At 40.5% G+C, this 19,941-nt stretch overlaps 2 protein-coding genes and 1 pseudogene across 3 annotated transcripts; 1 reads left to right on the forward strand and 2 right to left on the reverse strand.

Annotated features, from left to right (window-relative positions):
• Window positions 1–30: 30 nt before the first annotated feature.
• LOC112167148 lies at window positions 31–2,052 on the reverse strand. Of its 2 annotated transcripts, none has more exons than XM_040507266.1 (4): window positions 2,015–2,052; window positions 997–1,235; window positions 425–914; window positions 31–170 (listed from the first exon to the last, which is right to left on the reverse strand). In XM_040507266.1, exons 1-3 carry the CDS (start codon window positions 2,022–2,024, stop codon window positions 795–797), a joined length of 369 nt encoding a protein of 122 aa, XP_040363200.1. In that variant the 5' UTR covers window positions 2,025–2,052; the 3' UTR covers window positions 31–170; window positions 425–794. The 2 variants fall into 2 exon arrangements, with proteins under 2 accessions (XP_040363200.1, XP_024159884.1); XM_024304116.2 differs by having other exon boundaries at window positions 40–170; window positions 461–914.
• Window positions 2,053–2,691: 639 nt separating this feature from the next.
• On the reverse strand, window positions 2,692–3,752 carry LOC121049305. Its single transcript, XM_040506051.1, has 3 exons — window positions 3,265–3,752; window positions 2,956–3,181; window positions 2,692–2,870 (listed from the first exon to the last, which is right to left on the reverse strand). The coding sequence occupies exons 1-3, from the start codon at window positions 3,550–3,552 to the stop codon at window positions 2,692–2,694; spliced, it is 693 nt and encodes a 230-aa protein (XP_040361985.1). The 5' UTR covers window positions 3,553–3,752.
• A 9,218-nt stretch (window positions 3,753–12,970) lies between these two features.
• LOC112164388 lies at window positions 12,971–18,730 on the forward strand (annotated as a pseudogene).
• Window positions 18,731–19,941: the final 1,211 nt, after the last annotated feature.

The raw sequence follows: 19,941 nt of genomic DNA on the forward strand, positions 1-19,941 counted from the left end.
TGTGTTTCATCAGTATAATTCCGTCTCATATCCTCAATTATACACATCCGAAGTGTTTCATCTTATATTCTCAAAAAATATAATAATAATAATAATAACTTTTTCATCTCCATAGTTCCATCCCATGAAACTCCAAATTGTCATGCTCCACCCTCAATTTCTTGGTTGCCCTGAAAACAATCAACAAAGAAAAGGGCTTTTATCAGCATTTAATTACAAAAGAAAACGTTAAATAGAAAAGAATAGGACCATGAGTACATCAGTGCACACATCAAATGCAAATAAAATTGAGAACGTGTTCCCTTGAATTATTGATTTATAACCAGACTCATACTAAACATAGTGAAACACATACTCACTTTCAACTAACCACCTAAAGTATATTCAACAGCTGAAACATGAGACAAAGTGGGAACAAGTATACCTTCAGATTGCCATATGAGCATTCTTATCCACTCACTCTTTTCAGCATCATTAAGAGACTTCAGTAGAGAAAATTCTTTGGGGTTACCACTCATCAATATGCGTACAGCTTTGAAGACTTGCAATTTGCTGAGGTTTGCTACTTTAGAAACCACTTCATGTACATCCTCTCCTTTGAGTTGTGGGGAGACTTGAGCTGCCATAAACTCTTTCAAGGTGTTGGCCACATCACCAATTGCTTGTGCTAGTGGATCCTTTTTCTTTTTCTTATTTGGAGGATGTCATTCACAAGTCAAAGTTGTTGCATGTGTGGCATGTGAATTGGGAGTCACATCACTTTCATCTTCTTCTGCTTCAAATTCCATAGTTTCTTAAGCATCTCCAACATCTTCTGCTCCTTCACCAGTAGCTCTATCCCTCCCACATAGCATAGCGATATCATCCCAATTTTCTATTGACTTGTTTTGATATCCTTTAGCATTAGGATGTGACTACAAAAATATAACAATGAATCATGCTTAAGAAACATATACAACAATAAGTTATTTAATCATGCTTAACAATGAATCATACCTCAACATAAGCATTCCAAATTTCCAGGTTTTCTGCAGTGATTGGAACCATCTTTTTCTCTTCATCCCAAACAAGCCCGCTTTGACTTTTGATGTCGGTGATAATAGCATAATGTCTCTTCCAAGCCTTGAGTCTATTCTTGACATTAAGTTTTGTGAGACCAAGTTGCCATGTAGCATTCAACTTATCCACTACTGCTTGATAAGCTTGAGGTTTCCAGTCTCCATCAGCCTTATGTCCTGCAATTATGATAATACTTTCTTTATTACCTGCATCAGTTTTTTATTGACATACATGCACTAGGCATCTAAAGGAATATACCATTTCCAATTTGATCAACAATAAGATTTCCACATTCTTAAGCAGGAACATACGCTGAAGGAATACAAGCCATAATAAATTGTGTTAATACAAGCCACAGCCAAACTCATATTAGTTCATTTTTTTCCTTTGAAGGGGACAAAGCAAATTAATCATAGCAATTAATACCAACTTCTTTTCTTTCACGTCTTCTCTCTCTGAGCTAAGCTCTCAATTTGTTAGAGTTAATGCATTTCTTGACTAAAAGGAAAACAAGGAATATTCCAGAAAACCAAATATATAAAAAAACTTCTATTATAAATACATAAGAACATAGCAGGTCCTGACTAAAAGAAATCCCTGATCATTGTATTTGAAAAGCTACGCAACCAAGTGCTCTAGCTATACAAAACTCAAGTTGGACAGTAAGTCTAAAGATAAGAGACAAGAGTTGGTCTGATATGTAATCTCAGACAAGAAGGTTGAGGGCAGGGTTAGCTAACTTTGCTATGAAGGTTGGACATTCCATGTCCTGGAAGGCTGTAAATCATGTTTAATAATGTGAATCACAACTTGATGGGTTGTTTATTGTTCTATTATTGACCCATTCTAATAACTTACAGTTGAAAGCAAGAACTGATGGTTTGGTAGAGGAAACAAACATAGCAGAAAGATACAGAAAGATAAATTACAGTATAGTGAAAGTCATAAATTGTACCTGCGTTCATTTGATCATAAAGTACTTTAGCAAGTACATCATCCATTTCTTTGTTCCATGAGAGATATGCCCTAAATGTGCCTGTTCCTTTGCCCTTGCCCTTTAAGTTAAAATTGGACACAGGTACAAGACTTTGAGATTTTTCCTTGCCCTTACTCTTCATACCTACATATAGGAAATCATATAAAACATTGAAACAAAGTAGGAAGGCAGGAACTTATGTTGCATAAAATTGATTGATATTCTGAACAAAAATGAAAACAAAATCATATATTCTAATAGTATAATTCTCATTCACTAAATATAAAACTCAATACAAATCATAGTATAATCATTACAAATGTATGATTCATATTCTGCACACAAAACATAATAAAAATTCAAGAATCTTGAGCTCTTCTAATAGCTTGATATTCTGCAAACATTTCCATAGCTAAAGCATCTCTAAATGTTGTCCACTCTCGAGTTACTTTGACTACTCTAATGTTCTCATCATCCACATCTTCATCTTCCACCTCAGGTGTATTTTCTAAGTCTCGGTCCACATCATCCAATAGTTGATCATTGGGTATTTCATCGCGAAGATAATTATGAATGATGCAGCAAGCATTAATAATCCTAACTTGTGTTTTCACATAAAAAAAAACTAGCTGTGCGTAGTATTGCCCATCGCTTCTTCAATAATCCAAATGCTCTTTCAATTGTATTTCTTGCCGATGAATGCCGAAGATTGAATAGCTCCTTGTGATCCCTTGGGTGTTTCCTCTCCACAAATTAAGATGATACCTAGTTCCACGATAAGGAGCTAGAAACCCTGGTCCATTTGTGTATCCAGCATCCACAAGATAGTATTTATCTACAACAAAAATGTATTAACTATATAAATTCATACATTAGACAAAAATACAACTAAAAGACTAAATTAGTGATTGAATGCCTACTTGATTGGATTTTTAACCCATTACGCCTAGTCAAAGCATCACGTAAAACTCTAGAATCTGCTGCAGATCCTTCCCAACCAGGTAATACATAGATGAACTTCATATTAGCATCACAAACACCTAAAACATTTGTACTAATGTCACCCTTCCTATTTCGATATCTTGGATTATCTTCGGTAGAAACCATTAGATCAATAAATGTCCTATCAAGTGCTCCAAGTGCGCCCTAACATGCATAATAAATATCATTAAACTTGTACTCTGAACTCTGATTTTGTCAGTAAAACATATATCATCAGATTATAATACCTGAAACCGTCTCCACTTCTCAGAGTCTCGCTCATTGAGAACTAACTCATGTTGCTTCAAGTATAACTTCCCAAGCTTGACTACTGATCGCAAAACATGATGAAATTGCCTACTTATAGTTTCTCCTGAACAGGCATAGATAGCTTTGATAGTACTTATTTTCAGATTATGTCCTAGCATATGCAAAAATAAAGCCACAACTTCTTTGATTGTGACATTCCTTGTAACCACCAATCCCCCTCTATCCCGTAAGAGTGCACAAAACTTCTCAAATGCAGCAGGTTTCATGCGTAACTATTCAAAACAAGTAGACTCATGTTCTAAGACTCTCATCCAAAGCATCCTTCTATAATTCTTTTCATCAACTTCACTTCTTGAAGGCTGTTTTCTCATAAACCTTCTACGTCGCCTTTGAGCACCCATGACCAACATCAGGAATCCAATAACCAATACAACAATATGCATTAATTTTTTCTTACGTAACTTATCCCTATTCCTTTCATTTTCACTTTGAACCACCAAGTCTCTCACATCATTATTCATAATGCTACAAGCAAACAAAAAATATAAATATATGAGCACTTAAAGCATGTATTAGAATATGTAACCTAAAAGATAGAACTGATCTATTATGTGATCAAACTATATATAAGTATAACTACAACAATAGACCAGCTAGCATATATTAAAAGTCCAAAAGAATACAAAAAAGGCTAACATACAAGCATATATTATTTGATCCATTGAACCAAGATCAATAATAACAAATGATTAAGCATTCAGGACGATGCTTCCTGGAATCAACATGCATGCTTACTTTGATCACCTATTACTTTGATCACCTAATATCTTCTTCATTGCTACTGACATCAGCATTAAATTTAATCAGAAGCATGATATGTCAAGCAGTTAACAACCAAAAAGAGAACAAAAAGGTTGCAGAACCAAATAGCTGTACACATTGCATCAACCATATACATAATGTTAATACATATACTGAAGAGGTCAAACTACAATGTAGAAAAACTTTAATGCAGAATAGAAACAATAAAAGGAGACCCATCAGTGAGAGGTCTAATATGAACCCTATGGCGCGCAGCTCTAAAACTAAAGACTAACCAAAAAACTAAACCACCCTATTTTTAGCTCTGAAAACCCAAGAAAAACAAAAGCACTAGAGATTCCACCAATACAGAACACATAGATTTAACGAAGTGAAAACTATGCTCTATCACCAATACAGAACACTTCGATTTAACTTCTCATTTACTTTTCTCAGAATCAAGCAAATTACGAATCAAGCTCAAATATTCACCATTGAAATCGAGCAGCATATTGTTTAGCCCAGCTTTCATTATCACTATGGCTGATCAAATTAAGAGATGAACGATCAAATTAAGAGAAGAAAGAAAGACCACCTTCACCAAATCTCACACCAACCGAAGCCCAACCTCTGCGATTTGTTGAGAAGACGAGAGGAGAGAAAGCGAGCTCTGCTATTTTGCAAACGAGCTCCGCTAGTTCGAAAGCGAGAGAGAAAGAGATTTGAAATAACTAGGGTACCCTAGTTATTTAGAATCTCCGTATTTTGTTTAATGAAATCTGTGGGCTGATTTCATCAAATCCAAATCTTTGATGCAAAATTTGTACCAAACGGGCTGATTTGTATTTGGGTCTTCCAAATCCAAATCCACATTCTTAAATCCCTATATCCAAACAGGCCCTAAAGGAATTTGCAATCCATAGCAAAAATTTGGTGTCGAATCGGGCTTGTAAGCCATCCTATAGCAACTTTAATTTGCTTGAACTGGCCCAAGAGAGAGAGTTTAAACCTGGGTCCAAAGCTCAAAGTCGGAGATTGACCAATATTTGTAGAGCCATTGGTACATCCACTGCATCTCACTTTCAGAAAATATGTCTAGTGCTAATTTACTAGTACTACTCATCTGCCTACTGTGTCAGTCATTTTTGATGGGGAACTTGTATTTTGTTTGGTTTTAAATTGAACTGTTATCACTCTCTACATACAAAGGGATTTGAATTTTTTTTTTTTTTTATCAAAAGTGATTGCAAGTTTGTAGCTTATACCACAAAATATGCACACACAGAATGAAGCAAAATGCTAAAAGCCATCAACTTGTGTAAGTCGATAACCAACTTATGGTTACAGTCTGGAATCTCCTTAAGGACTCTCCTACTAGGAAGAAGGGATGGAACAACGTTAAATCTAACCACCGCCAATGCAGCCCTTCCAGCTTCAGCTTCAACCATCGACATTCAAGTCCAAGTCACATCTAGGACTCAAAACCACTTATCTGGTTGCACTAACTAGTAAGAAAAGAAAGTGAAGCAAATAATTGATGCTTATTTCAGTGAAGAGGCTAGTTGTGCATAATTCACAACTAAACCACTTGTCATACATGGACTGTAACTAAACCACTTGTCATACATGCATCTAGATTGGTAGTATATTATCAAAGTGTTTCTTTGTAGCAATAGAACAGTAAAGGAATACACACACATATTATCACACTTGCATGACAAGCTTGCTGATTAGATACCACCTTACAGAATTTATAGAATATATGGCAAGTTCAAAGCAAAGAGCTATATGTTGTAGTATATATGATTCATGTTGTACATATGAGTCATAGTATAAATGTCTATATCATGAATACAATAGGTACTTGAGTGTATAATGTAGGTATTGAGACTTGTGTGACAAGCTTTATGCCAAAGGGCAACAAGCATGGCAATTATCATCATCACAGCCACCATGTGGAGCTGCAGCTGTAAATGTAGTTGTTATCAAATTGAGTTACTCTTTGAGCTTTCACGCTTGCAATGTATTCCTATAAATACCTCTTTGTATGAGATGAATAAACACATTTGAATCTCCTTTCTCTCTGAAAGATTACTCTCTCTCTCTCTCTCTGTATCAATTTATACTTGTCCTCAAACACATTATCAACACAAAATTGCTCTAGAATTAGAATCGAAATTGAAAAGAGTAGAGGTAGTTCATAATCCGATCGAAGTCATTTTTTCAAACTTACAAAAAACCTCCAAACCCTAGCTCATATCAAAGCCCTTGATTCAAGAAGCCCAGAACCAGTTTCAGAACCGCCAGAACCGGCCGGAAACCGCCCGAACCGGCTGCCGGAAGTTCTGAACCGCTGCCGGACCGCTATCGAGTCCTGCCGAAGTGCTGCAGAGTCCTACCGAGCAGCTGCGCAGAAGCTGTCGACAGCACCTGCCGAAGATCTGCCGAGCTGCTTCCGAAGACCTGCCGAGCAGCTGCCGATACCTGCTGAGAGGACTTGCCGATACCTGCCGAGCTGCTGCTGAGCCCCTGCCTAGCCTCCTGCCAAGCCCCTGCCTAGCCCCTGCGCAGCAGCTGTCGACACATCTGTCGACAGATCTATCGAGCGACTTTTCCGGCGACTTTCGGACAACTTTCAGGCGACTTTTCCGGCAATTTTCCGACAACTTTTCCGGCGACTTTCCGTACACTTTTCCGGGGACTTTTCGGACACTTTTCTGGCAACTTTTTGACAACTTTTTCCGGCAATATTATTCCAAGGTATAATTTACTAAAAGTTCCCGTTTTTGAGTTTTTATTCCATATTTCTTCTCTTTCTTTTTCTCAGGAACTTACAATTAAAAGCGGAATTACCGAAATTCACGCTAAACAAACTAAGAGCGTTCGTAATCATGAACTAAGAGTGTTCATAATATTCGGACTAAGAGCGTCCGCAAAACATCATTGTTTTGGTCTAAATATTATTGATTTTAGCTTTCGTGGAAGTTTAAACTCCGAAACTAATATATCTTCTCTTATTATCTTCAGGATGTCGAATGAACCTAGACTCGACTTTCAAATGCTTGACTCAACGGGTTCGGAATACCATAGTTGGGTAACCGACATTGAGAAGCACCTCACTTCAAGAGGAATATTGCCCATAATTCAAGCTCCTAATCCAGGCCTTGTGTTCCAACGAACACCTACAAAGCATGCACAAGCTATTATCTTGATGCGGTGCCATATGGATAAAGGACTCAGATTAGAGTACATGTCAATCAAAGATGCTAGAGACCTATGGGTAGCGCTAGAAGAGCGTTTTGGTAATATCCAAGATACCCTCCTCCCTGACTTGAAGGTTCAGTGGAATAATATACGCTTCTTCGACTTTAAGTCTGTATATACGCTTCTCCGACTTTAAGTCTGTTGCTGAATATAACTCGGAAGCTCTTCACCTCAAAGCCATGTTGAGGTTCTGTGCAAAGCCTCTCACAGAAGAGGAACTAATTGAGAAGACTCTCTCCACCATTCCCGTCTCAGCAATTGTGATATCAAAGCAATATCGCACCGAAGTCAATGCTGGACGAATTACAAGGTTTAATGAGCTTATTAATCTTTTGTCGATAGCTGAAAAGCACGACAACATCCTTGTAAAGAATTATCATTCAAGGCCCATTGGGACCAAGAGCATCAGTGAGGCAAATTATAATGCACCCAAAAGAGGGCGCAAGCAGCAATACCCTAATAACAAGGGACAAGAAAGGCGTACGGGCCCATATAACCACCCCAATAAAGAGAGAAACCGCAACTTTAAAGCGGACACTCGTGGTGGCAACTTCACACGTGGTGGTAACTCCACACATGGTGGCTTCACACGTGGTGGCAACTCCACACGTGGTAGTAGCAGTAACCCTCCTAGGAAATATCCACAACGTGGACAAACTACACCTCCAATGAAAGGAGGCAACCATAATGACGTGTGTCATCGGTGCGGATCAATCGAGCATTGGTTCAAGCAATGCCATGCAAGTACTCAACTAGCTGCAAGCTACAAAGAGTATAGGCAAGAATCCAACCTTGCCGAAGATGAAGAGAGTGAAGATGTCAATCTCACCATAGAGGACTTCAAAGCTAAACAAGTGCACGAGGATGCAGTAGACTTTCATTAGAATAGTCTTTTCTATTTTCCAAGAATGGCAAATGTGCCTTAATCAATAAAAATTGTATTGACTCTTTCTCATGTGGCGTACCCAATGAAGTATGATGTCTAGGAAAGTAATTGAGATCAAGGTATTTAAGCGAGCCTCGCTCCACCAACATCTCTCTACTTCCCTGGTCATATTTCATTGGAATTACCAAACGAAATGAGCAATTACAATTTGTATAAAGTTTGATTGTATTTTGGAATAGACTTTGGAAACCTTGATGTAATCATTGTTTATTTCCCTTATCAATAAAGTATCGCATTCAATGTCATGGACATGTGTTAATATTTTGAACTTTATTCTTTTTCAGTATGTTTTCCGGAGAAATGGAATGCCTTCTTGATAGTGGCACCACACATACTATATTACAACATAGGCAATTATTTTTATGGATGACGCCTAGTCGATCTTCAATAACTACGATGGCAGGATCATCACAATTGATTCATGGTCGAGGATCAGCTCAATTTTTGTTGCCAAATGGCACGAATATTAATATCATCGAAGCTTTATACGCTCCTAGGGCTGGAAGAACCCTATTGAGTTTTAAAGATATAAGAGCCAATGACCTTCATGTGGAAACACATTGTGAAAATGGACAAGAGTTCCTTTGCATTACCTCTAATAACTACGGAAATACACGAGTATTAGAGAATCTTATGTGTCGCTCTAGTGGATTATATGCAACCACTATCGGAGTAATTGAATCCAACCATGTCATGAATGAAAATTTATGGGATTCTGACACATATAGACTTTGGCACGACCGTTTGGGTCACCCAGGTCGTGATATGATGCTTCGTATATTAAAAACTTCACACGGACATCCATTCTTCAAAATGAAAAGAAGTACGAACCAAAGATTGGTCGAAAGAACTACTTCATATCTTTCGTTTTGCAAGGCTTGCTCTTTAGCAAAGGTAGGATCAAGACCATCCTATGCAAAGGATACTAAAGAAAATATACCCATTCTTGCAAAGAATACAAGGTGATAGTTGTGGACCTATTCAACCAACTTGCGGACCATTTAGATATTTTATGGTGTTGGTTGATGCATCGACACGCTGGTCACATGTCATGCTATTATCCACGAGAAATGCTGCATTTGCTAAACTCCTAGCACAAATCATTAAATTAAGGGCTCACCACCCTGATCATCCTATTAAGTCAATTCGTCTTGACAATGCTGGAGAGTTTACATCAAAAACTTTTGATGATTATTGCATGTCCATTGGGATTGAGGTTGAACACCCTGTACCTCATGTACACACCCAAAATGGTCTCGCAGAAGCTGCCATTAAAAGACTTCAAATGGTTGCTCGAGCATTGGTTATGCGCACCAATCTCCCTATTTCTGCTTGGGGCTATGCAATATTTGCACGCAGCTGTACTTATTCGTCTGAGGCCCACTGCCACCCAACCATTTTCTGCTTCCCAGATGGTCACTGGGTATGAGCTCGATGTCTCACACTTACGCATATTCGGGTGTGCAGTCTATGTGCCAATTGCGCCGCCACAGCGCACCAAAATGGGTCCTCAAAGACGATTAGGTCTTTATACTGGATATGACTCTCCTACCATTATCTGCTATATAGAACCCTTGACAGGTGATCTATTTACCGCTAGATTTGCGGATTGTCACTTTGATGAGACAGTCTTCCCGTCATTAGGGGGAGACATGAACAATAATGTTCAACAGAAGAAAAGACAGGAATTGTCATGGTTTGTCCCCACTCTGTCTCATCTTGATCCCCGAACAGCACAATCTGAAATAGAAGTTCGGAGAATTCTCGATCTTCAGATCGTAGCAGAATCAATGCCTGATGCGTTTTCTGATATCGCTAAAGTGACAAGATCACATATACCTGCTGCAAATGTGCCTGCAAGGATTGATGTCCCTAAAGGACATGATGCCATCTCAAAAGTACATGAGAATGGCGCCAACGTCCCCTATATGGGTGACGTAGTGGCTAGACCCACGGCTCCCGCCAGAAAGCGCGGGAGGCCCATAGTTTCGATGGATTCTCGCCCAAGAAAGAAAGCAAGTTTGGCACAAAATAATCTATTAATCATCGATACAATTAATCCATCTCATGAAAATATTCCGGATTATGGTTATGTCAAAGAGACATCATTGGAGGATTCTCCAATAACAGAACCAATTCCAGAGAATAGAGAGATCTCCATGAATTACACTAGTATACATGTGATGATGGATAGAAATTCTATGACTATTAATGATGCGTTTGCATATCATATTGCAAAAGGAATTATAGAATACGATGATATCGAACCTCGCTCCATTGAAGAATGTCAACGAAGAGCAGATTGGTCTAAATGGAAAGATGCGATCCAAACTGAATTGGATTCATTTGGGTCTATAACGCTGACACCACCAAATATAAAACCTGTTGGCCATAAATGGGTCTTTGTTAGAAAGCGTAATGAGAAAAATGAGGTTGTTAGATACAAAGCTCACCTTGTGGCACAAGGTTTCTCACAACGCCCTGGAATCGACTACGAGGAGACATATTCTCCCGTAATGGACGTTATAACGTTCCGCTACCTTGTCAGTTTGGTAGTTTCCGAAAAACTTGACATGCAGCTTATGGATGTGGTTACAGCATATCTCTATGGGGATTTAGATTCAGAGATATATATGAAGGTTCCAGATGGACTTCAATTACCCAAATCAAATGGCTCTAAACCACGGAGCGCGTTTTCAATAAGATTGAGACGCTTACTATATGGATTGAAACAATCCGGACGGATGTGGTATAACCGTCTAAGTGATTACTTGATTAGGAAGGGATATATTAACAATGAAATATGCCCATGCGTGTTCATTAAAAGGACAAGTTCCGAATTTGCAATTATAGCAGTTTATGTCGATGACATGAATCTAATTGGAACTCTAAATGAGTTAAAAGAAACTGCTAAATATTTGAAATCCGAATTTGAGATGAAAGATCTTGGGAAAACACGATTTTGTCTCGGAATAGAACTCGAGCACCGTAGAGATGGGATTATGATCCATCAGTCAGCATATACTCAAAAATTACTAAGGCGCTTTAATGAAGATAAAGCAAAGCCTGTGAGTACTCCCATGATCAGCCGTAGTCTTGAGCCCAGAAAAGATCCATTTCGTCCAAAGGATGAGGACGAAGGCTTATTAGAGGCTGAAGTGCCATATCTAAGTGCAATAGGTGCATTATTGTACTTAGCTCAATGCACAAGACCGAATATCTCATTCGCAGTGAACTTGTTGGCTCGACATAGTTCCTCGCCAACACGCCGCCATTGGATTGGTATAAAGACAATATTTCGATACTTAAAAGGTACGATTGATATGGGCTTGTTTTATCCCTACAGGGAGAAAAGAAAAGACGGAGGTATGAGATTAGATCCCACAAGGCAAAAGGCCACCTTCCGTAATATGAACGCCGGCGACACCATCCATGGTGGCCGACGTTCTCCTCCTCCCCTCTATCAAAATGATAATGATGTTTTGATGGGTTTTGCTGGTGCAGGGTATCTCTCTGACCCTCACAAAGGTCGCTCCCAAACAGGTTATGTCTTTACCATGGGAAGCACCGCGATATCTTGGAGATCCACAAAACAGACCCTTGTTGCTACTTCCTTAAATCATGCAGAGATTATTGCTCTACATGAAGCTGTGCGTGAATGCATATGGCTAAGGTCTGTAAATAGACACATTCGAGGAACCTGTGGTTTGAAGTCTACCACAGAAGAACCTACATGCATTTACGAAGATAATGCAGCTTGTATTGAGCAAATGAAATTAGGTTTCATCAAGGGGGACAATACCAAGCACATATCGCCAAAATTCTTCTACAATCAGCAACAACAAACACTTCTAAAAATTGAAGTAAATCAAATCCGATCAGAGGAAAATGTAGCGGACCTATTTACTAAGTCGTTACCAAAATCCCCTTTCGAGAAACATGTGAAGAGTATCGGATTGAGAAGGTTATCCAAACTCCCATGATCTCCAGGGGGAGTCTAAATCAGGGGGAGTATCCAGATACATACTCCACACTCAACGCGCGTTGTGCTCTTTTTCTCCTTCGACCAATGTTGTTTTTTCCCACAGGGTTTTATTACTTGGCAAGGTTTTTAACGAGGCAATTTCGAAGCGCATGACCTAGACAATACTATTGACATGAAATATCCAATAGGGAGTGTTGTAGTATATATGATTCATGTTGTACATATGAGTCATAGTATAAATGTCTATATCATGTATACAATAGGTACTTGAGTGTATAATGTAGGTATTGAGACTTGTGTGACAAGCTTTATGCCAAAGGGAAAAGCTTTATGCCAAAGGGCAACAAGCATGGCAATTATCATCATCACAGCCACCATGTGGAGCTGCAGCTGTAAATGTAGTTGTTATCAAATTGAGTTACTCTTTGAGCTTTCACACTTGCAATGTATTCCTATAAATACCTCTTTGTATGAGATGAATAAACACACTTGAATCTCCTTTCTCTCTGAAAGATTACTCTCTCTCTCTGTATCAATTTATACTTGTCCTCAAACACTATAGAATATATACCCCATACTAGCATCAGTACCACTCCCTTTCTCCACAGGAGCATATCACATCAGCCCACATTTTCTTTGTTTTTGCAATGTCAAATATCCTGGGCCTTAAAAATATGTAGCATCCTCCATGAAGGTAAGAAATTGCCATAATCAGACAATAGCAACTCATCTATTGGAGAGCAGACTGGAGGATATCCCCCTTCATCTATTGGAAATCTGGATCCAAGTTCATGGTCTTCCTTTGGGACAGATGACTCTCGCCAATGCTAGGATGATTGGAGAGAGAATCGGATGTGTCCAAGCAGTGGAAGACCCTCACAGCACAGAAGGATGGAGGGGGTTCCTTCGTATAAGGGTCCAGCTTGACTCATCACAACCTCTTACTCCTGGTTTCTAGTCGAAAAGAGCCAATGGCACCCCTCTTTGGGCAGATATAAGATATGAACGATTATCTGATTTTGTTACAATTGTGGCAGACTAGGCCATGGCTCTAGACAGTGTGCCCATCCTCGTCATCCTTCGGCAGAGAAGTATGGCGCTTGGCTTTCCATAAATGCAGCTAGACGATTTCTTCCCCGCCAAAATGATGGCGAAAGAAGATGGAATGGTCTCCAGGAACAATGCTTTGAGGTACGTCGTCAACGCTGGACTCAGACGGCCACAACAAAAGTCGCTCATGAACTGAATCCATTGGGAGCTGGCCCTTCTATCCCGGCCAACAGGGAAGAAGGGGATATCATCCTAGCTAGGCCATCGGAGGGATACATAATCAACAATCAGCTCATGATATTGGGAGAAGAAGGCATGGCAGCGGAGACACCTGAATCAGTGCTCCAGCTCAACAATTGTGAAGCTCTAGTGCAAATGGATTATGCTCAACTACAAGCTTCTTCTGCTCGTGAACCCATCATCATTGAAGGCAACTCGGCTTTCATGCAATACCTAGACTCAACTCCAGTAGCTAATCCCATAATTGACACAGACCTCGCTCCATGGGGCTATACTAACCTTACCATCCCTGTAACTAATCCCTTCATGCCGGGCCCAACCACTTATCTCTACAACATCCAAACCAATGATTATGAACTGGAGTTAGTGAGCCCAGCCCAACAGCCCAATTCCACAAACAATCCCACTCTCACCTATCTAGATGAAGCTGAACACGACCCCTCAACCACAAGTTCCCTTCCTCCCCTACCATCTTCGATCTACTTCCCCGATCCAACCCTTCCCCCTTATACCCACCATGATGCTCCCCCAATCTCAGACTCCCATTCAACCCCAGACATCCCAACCCCCACCATCAGTCTCACAAATGAGTCCACAGTTACAACTATCACTAGAATCTCATCTAGTTTGGAGCTGTTGCAACTTAAAAGGGGAGCTTCAAGAGTGGAAGATCAGAGTCTTCTTAAGAAACAGAGGGTGGAAGAAGAAAATCAGGCTCCTGTCAAGCCAATATCCACAAGAACCAGATCGGGAGTGGGCTCCTCCAAGATAGGGGTTCGTTCAAAAGGCAAGAGAAGCCGTGGCAGAAGGGGTCATCTCGTGAGTTCCACTCAAATGGAACCACCCCCAAGTGAGGCATCGGAGCTGTTTGAAGTACAAATCCAGCAGGTGGAACAAGTCCGAGTGACTACACTTCAATTTCCCCAAGCAACTGAAAGGGAGGAAGACTCTCTGAGGATTCAGGACATCCAGGATCCTACTGATCAATATGGCGGTGGCGGCTGGCCTTCAACAGCCACAGCTCATCCATGAGGTCCATCTCATGGAACTGTCAGGGGCTTGGATCATCCCTGACATGGAAAACTTTGAGGAGGTTTTGCAAAAAACATAATCCTGAGATCCTGTTTCTGATGGAGACTAGGCAACAAGAGGACACAATAAAGGAGTGGCGGAGCAAATTGAAATTCACGGATCATCATGTGGTTCCTCCCATTGGAACTGGAGGGGGATTAGCTCTATTCTGGGGTGATGCTGTGCAGGTCACTGTCTTGGACTCTTCTCCAAATTTCATAGATACGGTTGTTTGTTTTATTTCGGAAGCTTTTGTATGCAAAATCACATGGATGTATGGTAATCCACATGAAAATGAAAAGAAAGCTTTCTGGCGTTTTGTTTACCATCGTTTTCCAGTTCAGTCTCTCCCTTGGCTCGTCCTAGGAGATTTCAATGATATTCTGGATCCTTCTGAAAAGTGGGGGGGGGGGAATCCACCTGCTCAATGGAGAATGAATCTTTTCAGAGAATTTTTGAATCGGTGTCATCTCAGGGACTTACATTTCCATGGACCTGATTTCTCTTGGTTTTCCTTGAGACATGGCCGTGTGTACATTAAGGAGCGTCTTGATAGGGCTCTGGGAAACATAGCTTGGTGTTCTGATCAACCTAACACCCAGGTTCTCCACCTTCCCAAGATTGGTTCAGATCATAGACCAATCTTTTTGGATACTCAGCCCAGAGTTTGGAAAAGGCATGGCCTTTTTCGTTTTGAACAGCTGTGGACCTCTCACGAGGATTTCAGTGATCTAGTTCGGAACTGTTGGAGAATTGCCCCTGGTAGATCAGCAATGGGGAATTGGAGTGGAAACCTATCTTCCTGTGGTAAAACCTTGACAAGGTGGAGTAAGGACACTTTCTCTAATCCCTCCAAGCTTGTCGACGTTTTATTAGCTGACATTGAGAAGCTTTATATAGCCAACCCTCCTGATGTCAACCAACAGATCAACATGCTTACTGAGCAAGTGACGAAATTATGGACTCAAGATGAAATGTACTGGCATCAGAGATCCCGAGTTAATTGGCTGAAGCTGGGTGACAAGAATTCTAGCTTCTTTCACCATAGTACTCTCCAGCGCAGACAATATAACGCAATCCTAAGAATCAAGAATGATCAGGGGAATTGGCTGAACTCCGATGCAGATATTTCTCTCCATTTTCACAATTATTTCCAGTCCCTGTACCAATCCAACGGTCCGCAACAATGGCAGGAAGTCCTTGAATTTGTGGATACAATCGTCACCCCTGAAATGAATGAGGCCCTTACATGTCCAGTTTCTCTTATTGAGGTAAAAAAATGCAGTTTTTGGCCTTGGAGTGACTAAAGCTCCTGGCCCGGATGGGTTTTCCGGCATTTTTTATCAACACCAATGGGAGTTGGTACAGAGTGTTATCCATGAGGCTGCCCTCCAGCACCAGCAGTCTCCTTCTTTGCTACGAGTCATGAATAAGACGCATCTGGCCCTCATCCCCAAGATCAAGGCTCCAGTGGATGCTACCCATTACAGGCCTATAGCTCTGTGTAACTTTTCCTACAAAATTTTGACAAAGATCATTGCGACTAGATTGAAACCCTTCATGCCTGGCCTAATAACAGAGAATCAGTCTGCTTTTGTGTCCAACAGGCAAATTCAGGACAATATCATTGTGGCACATGAAATCTTTCATCACCTAAAATTGAGCAGAGATGGCAACTGTGGGGCTTTTGGGCTGAAATTAGACATGAACAAAGCATACGATCGAGTCGAGTGGAATTTCTTAGAGGCGGTTCTCCGAAAGATGGGATTCTCCAGCTCTTGGGTAGGGCTGGTCATGAATTGTGTCACAACGTCCTCTCTCTCTGTTTTGATTAATGGTAAGCCTGGCCCTTTCTTCTCTCCCACTCGTGGCCTTAGACAGGGTGAGCCGCTCTCTCCCTTCCTTTTCCTGTTTGTCAATGATGTCCTCTCCAAAATGATTATCAAGATGTGTAATGCTTCCCTCTTATCTCCAGTCACTATTGGTACAGATCTTCTGCAAGTTAGTCACTTGTTCTTTGCAGACGATTCTCTATTCTTCTTAGAAGCTACTTTGAGGAACTGTGAGACGTTATCTGATCTGATCCATACCTATTGCCTTGCTTCTGGCCAGCTCATCAACGTTGCAAAGTCTTCCATCTACTTTAGTCCTAATACTCCCCCTGAGATTGTCCATCTTCTTAGCTCTATTATGCAAATCCCGTCGATTTCTGATCCGGGAAAGTATTTGGGCCTCCCAACTTTTTGGCACAGATCGAAGAAAAAAGCATTGGGATTCATAAAAGAGTCAATCCAGAGCAAAGTTAAGGGTTGGAAGAAAGCTACTTTGAGTCAGGCAGGAAAGGAAGTCCTCATCAAAGCGGTTGCCACTGCCATCCCAACTTATCCAATGGGATGTTTCAAGTTACCCCCTTCACTGTGCAAAGAGCTCAATGGAATTCTAGCTAGTTTCTGGTGGGGCAATGCGGATTCAAAGGGTATGCATTGGAAGTCTTGGGACTTCTTAGCTAGACCCAAGAAAGAGGGGGACTGGGTTTTCGGAACTTGGAAGAGTTTAACAATTCTCTCCTAGTTAAGCAAGCCTGGAGAATTCATCAAAATCCTTCGGCTCTTTGGGTCCGGGTATTGAAACAAAGATACTTCCCTCATACTTGCTTTCTTGAAGCCACTAAAGGTCCCAGATCGTCATGGATTTGGAACAGCCTCCTAATTGGGAGGGACTTTATTAAACAGGAGGCTCTTTGGAATATTGGTAATGGCTTCTCAGTGAATATTAGCGGGGCTAATTGGATTCCCTCCCACCCTAATCTCATATTGCCCTCCCTCCTGAGTATGAAAATAACAGAGTGTGTGAGCTAATCAATTGGGATACTAAAGCATGGAATCTGGAACGATATGACTCTGTTATCTCTCCTAATTAGAAACTGTTGATCTCGGCAATTCCAATCACTTCTCTTGCAGCTCAAGATACATTGGTTTGGCCCCATAATAAAGATAGAGCTTTCTCTGTTAGATCGGCTTATCACCTCATCCACTCCAAATCCCAGGCTAGCCAGAATCTTCATCCTCACCATTCGCAGTCTGTTCTTCCTTCTTTATGGTCCTTCATTTGGAAAGTGCACTCCACTCCTAGAATAAAGAACTTTCTCTGGAGAGCCACGCTTGGGATCCTGCCCTCTCATGCGAACCTTTATAGTAGACATATTGCTTCAAATGAGGCCTGTTTCTTGTGTTCTCATCCCTCAGAAACTACTTAACATGCTCTCCTTCAGTGCTCCTGGGTTCGGTGTGCATGGTTTGCTCACCCATTATCATTCAAAGTGAACATTCAAGCTATCACTTCCTTGGCAAATTGGCTACAAGATATCTCTGCTTTCGAAGCTCCTTTGGATTTTATAACTCATGTTTCTTTCCTTCTGTGGAGAATCTGGAAACATCGTTGTGACTGCTTGTTCAAAAATAAGCCTCCTGATCCTGTTAAAGTGGCGCTCGAAGCGTTCTCTGCCGCTTCTGAGTTCCTGGAGTCCAACCACAGACTCCCTTCTTCTTCTCAGCAGATTTCAGGTAGACCAAGAGTGCCCCACAATAGGTCATGGTGTCCCCCTCCAATTAACTCTATTAGTATCAATACTGATGCCTCTTGGCATCAGGGTACTCTGAGCGGAGGTATTGCTGCAATTGCTAGAAACTCTGATGGTCTAGTCTTAGGAGGTAGAGCCATGAAAGTTCTAGCTCCTTCCCCTATGGCAGCTGAAGCCTTGGCTTTGAAGGAAGCCTTGATTCTAGCTATGGATTACCCGGATGCTGAAATAATCATCACGTCAGACTCCAAATGCTTGATAAACTGTATGGTACAGAAGTCCTTAGTTCCTGATTGGCGAGCTACGCACATAGTCTCCCATGTTCGTAGTCTGTCGGTCCTTAGGCGTGTTAGCTGGTCATGGACCAGCAGAAGTGCTAACCAAGCTGCTCATTTAGTTGCTTCCTTAGCTCACAGGGGGGAGTGCTCTTCTGACTGGTTTCAGAATCCTCCCCACTCTTTATGTATTATTTTGCAGCGTGACTGCTCTTCTTCCTCTCCAGGTTGAGGGTGTTTTGTTGTTTGCTTTGTAAGGGTTCTTTTTCCCCTTTTTCTGCAATGAATTTCACTCACTTACAAAAAAAAAAAAGACAATAGCAACTCAAGTACTACACCATCTCTGATCATTAATGCCAACCAAGTAACTTTTACTTTATAGCACATATATAAGTGCAGAGAGGACTGGACAACCTCTTTACCATTAAAGGCAAAGTGGAACTCAATATCTTACGAGACAGATTTATGGTGTACATAACACATAACTACATACTGAGAACTGACTTAATCGACATATGAATGTATGATGTATCCATTGCAGCAAAACTACCAAGAATGCAAAGTCCTCTTCGAAAGCACCAGCCCACCTGGCCACCTTTGTACATGCTTGTCAATCAAGTAGATAATTCTCTTGCCCTGAGAATATGAGATACTAATTGCTCTGAGAATACACAATTGTCCACTTAGAAATACAAATCCCTCAATCAAGCAACCGACTACAGATTTCAGTAAAAAGCAGTTACCTGTCAATCAGTCAGCAAAATGTGGACCATCTAGCTTCATCTCAACTCTTGTTAAGGAAAATATTAGCAATATGGTATTACCTAGTAAAAAAGTCCAATAGCTGCAATGGTAAGTTCAGAGTAGGCAAAATCATTAAAATTAACATCAAGCTATTAGTATCGACTTTACCAAGTCTATCCGCCATGTAGATGACCTAAATCCTTACAACTCCATGATGTCCATGTGGATAGCATTCCAAGGCATCATCAATTCAAACTCCTTGACAAAATATGCAAAAGAAAAAAGTTCAGATACATGTAGATTTCCACTTTATGGCACGTTTAAATGTTTATAGAAACCTCCGTAATGTTATGAAACCAAATTCCCTCCTCATCTTAGCCCACATCTTCTTTGAGTCTCAATGTTTGGTTTCCTGGCCTTTTAAAGGAAGATACCACCGTGGACATAGTCCGATGATATCAATTCAACTTCATCTCTAATGGTTAACACCAACTAAACCTGCAAATAAGTAAACTTAGTATTCAATTTCTTCATACAACAAAAAATATAAAATAAACAAAGAGAAAAGGTTCAGATACAGATAGTAGATTCTCACCATATGGAAAGTTTAATAGAATACTGTCATGATATGTCAGCACCGAATTCCCCTGGAAAACCAGAGATGCTGCGGTGACTGCAATCAGATTATCTCAAAGCCTC

The sequence above is a fragment of the Rosa chinensis genome, chromosome 5 (assembly GCF_002994745.2).
Source record: "Rosa chinensis cultivar Old Blush chromosome 5, RchiOBHm-V2, whole genome shotgun sequence".
Lineage (NCBI taxonomy): Eukaryota > Viridiplantae > Streptophyta > Magnoliopsida > Rosales > Rosaceae > Rosa > Rosa chinensis.

Bases quoted from the DNA above. Each gene is read 5' to 3' on its own strand.
- LOC112167148 (XM_040507266.1), bottom strand. The intron at 915-996 runs GTATGATTCATT...ATATTTTTGTAG, and splicing joins TTTGGAATGCTTATGTTGAG to TCACATCCTAATGCTAAAGG.
- LOC121049305 (XM_040506051.1), bottom strand. From the start codon at position 3,552: ATGAAACCTGCTGCATTTGAGAAGTTTTGTGCACTCTTACGGGATAGA. The intron at 3,182-3,264 runs GTATTATAATCT...TATGCATGTTAG, and splicing joins AGAAGTGGAGACGGTTTCAG to GGCGCACTTGGAGCACTTGA. The intron at 2,871-2,955 runs GTAGGCATTCAA...TTTTTGTTGTAG, and splicing joins TGGGTTAAAAATCCAATCAA to ATAAATACTATCTTGTGGAT.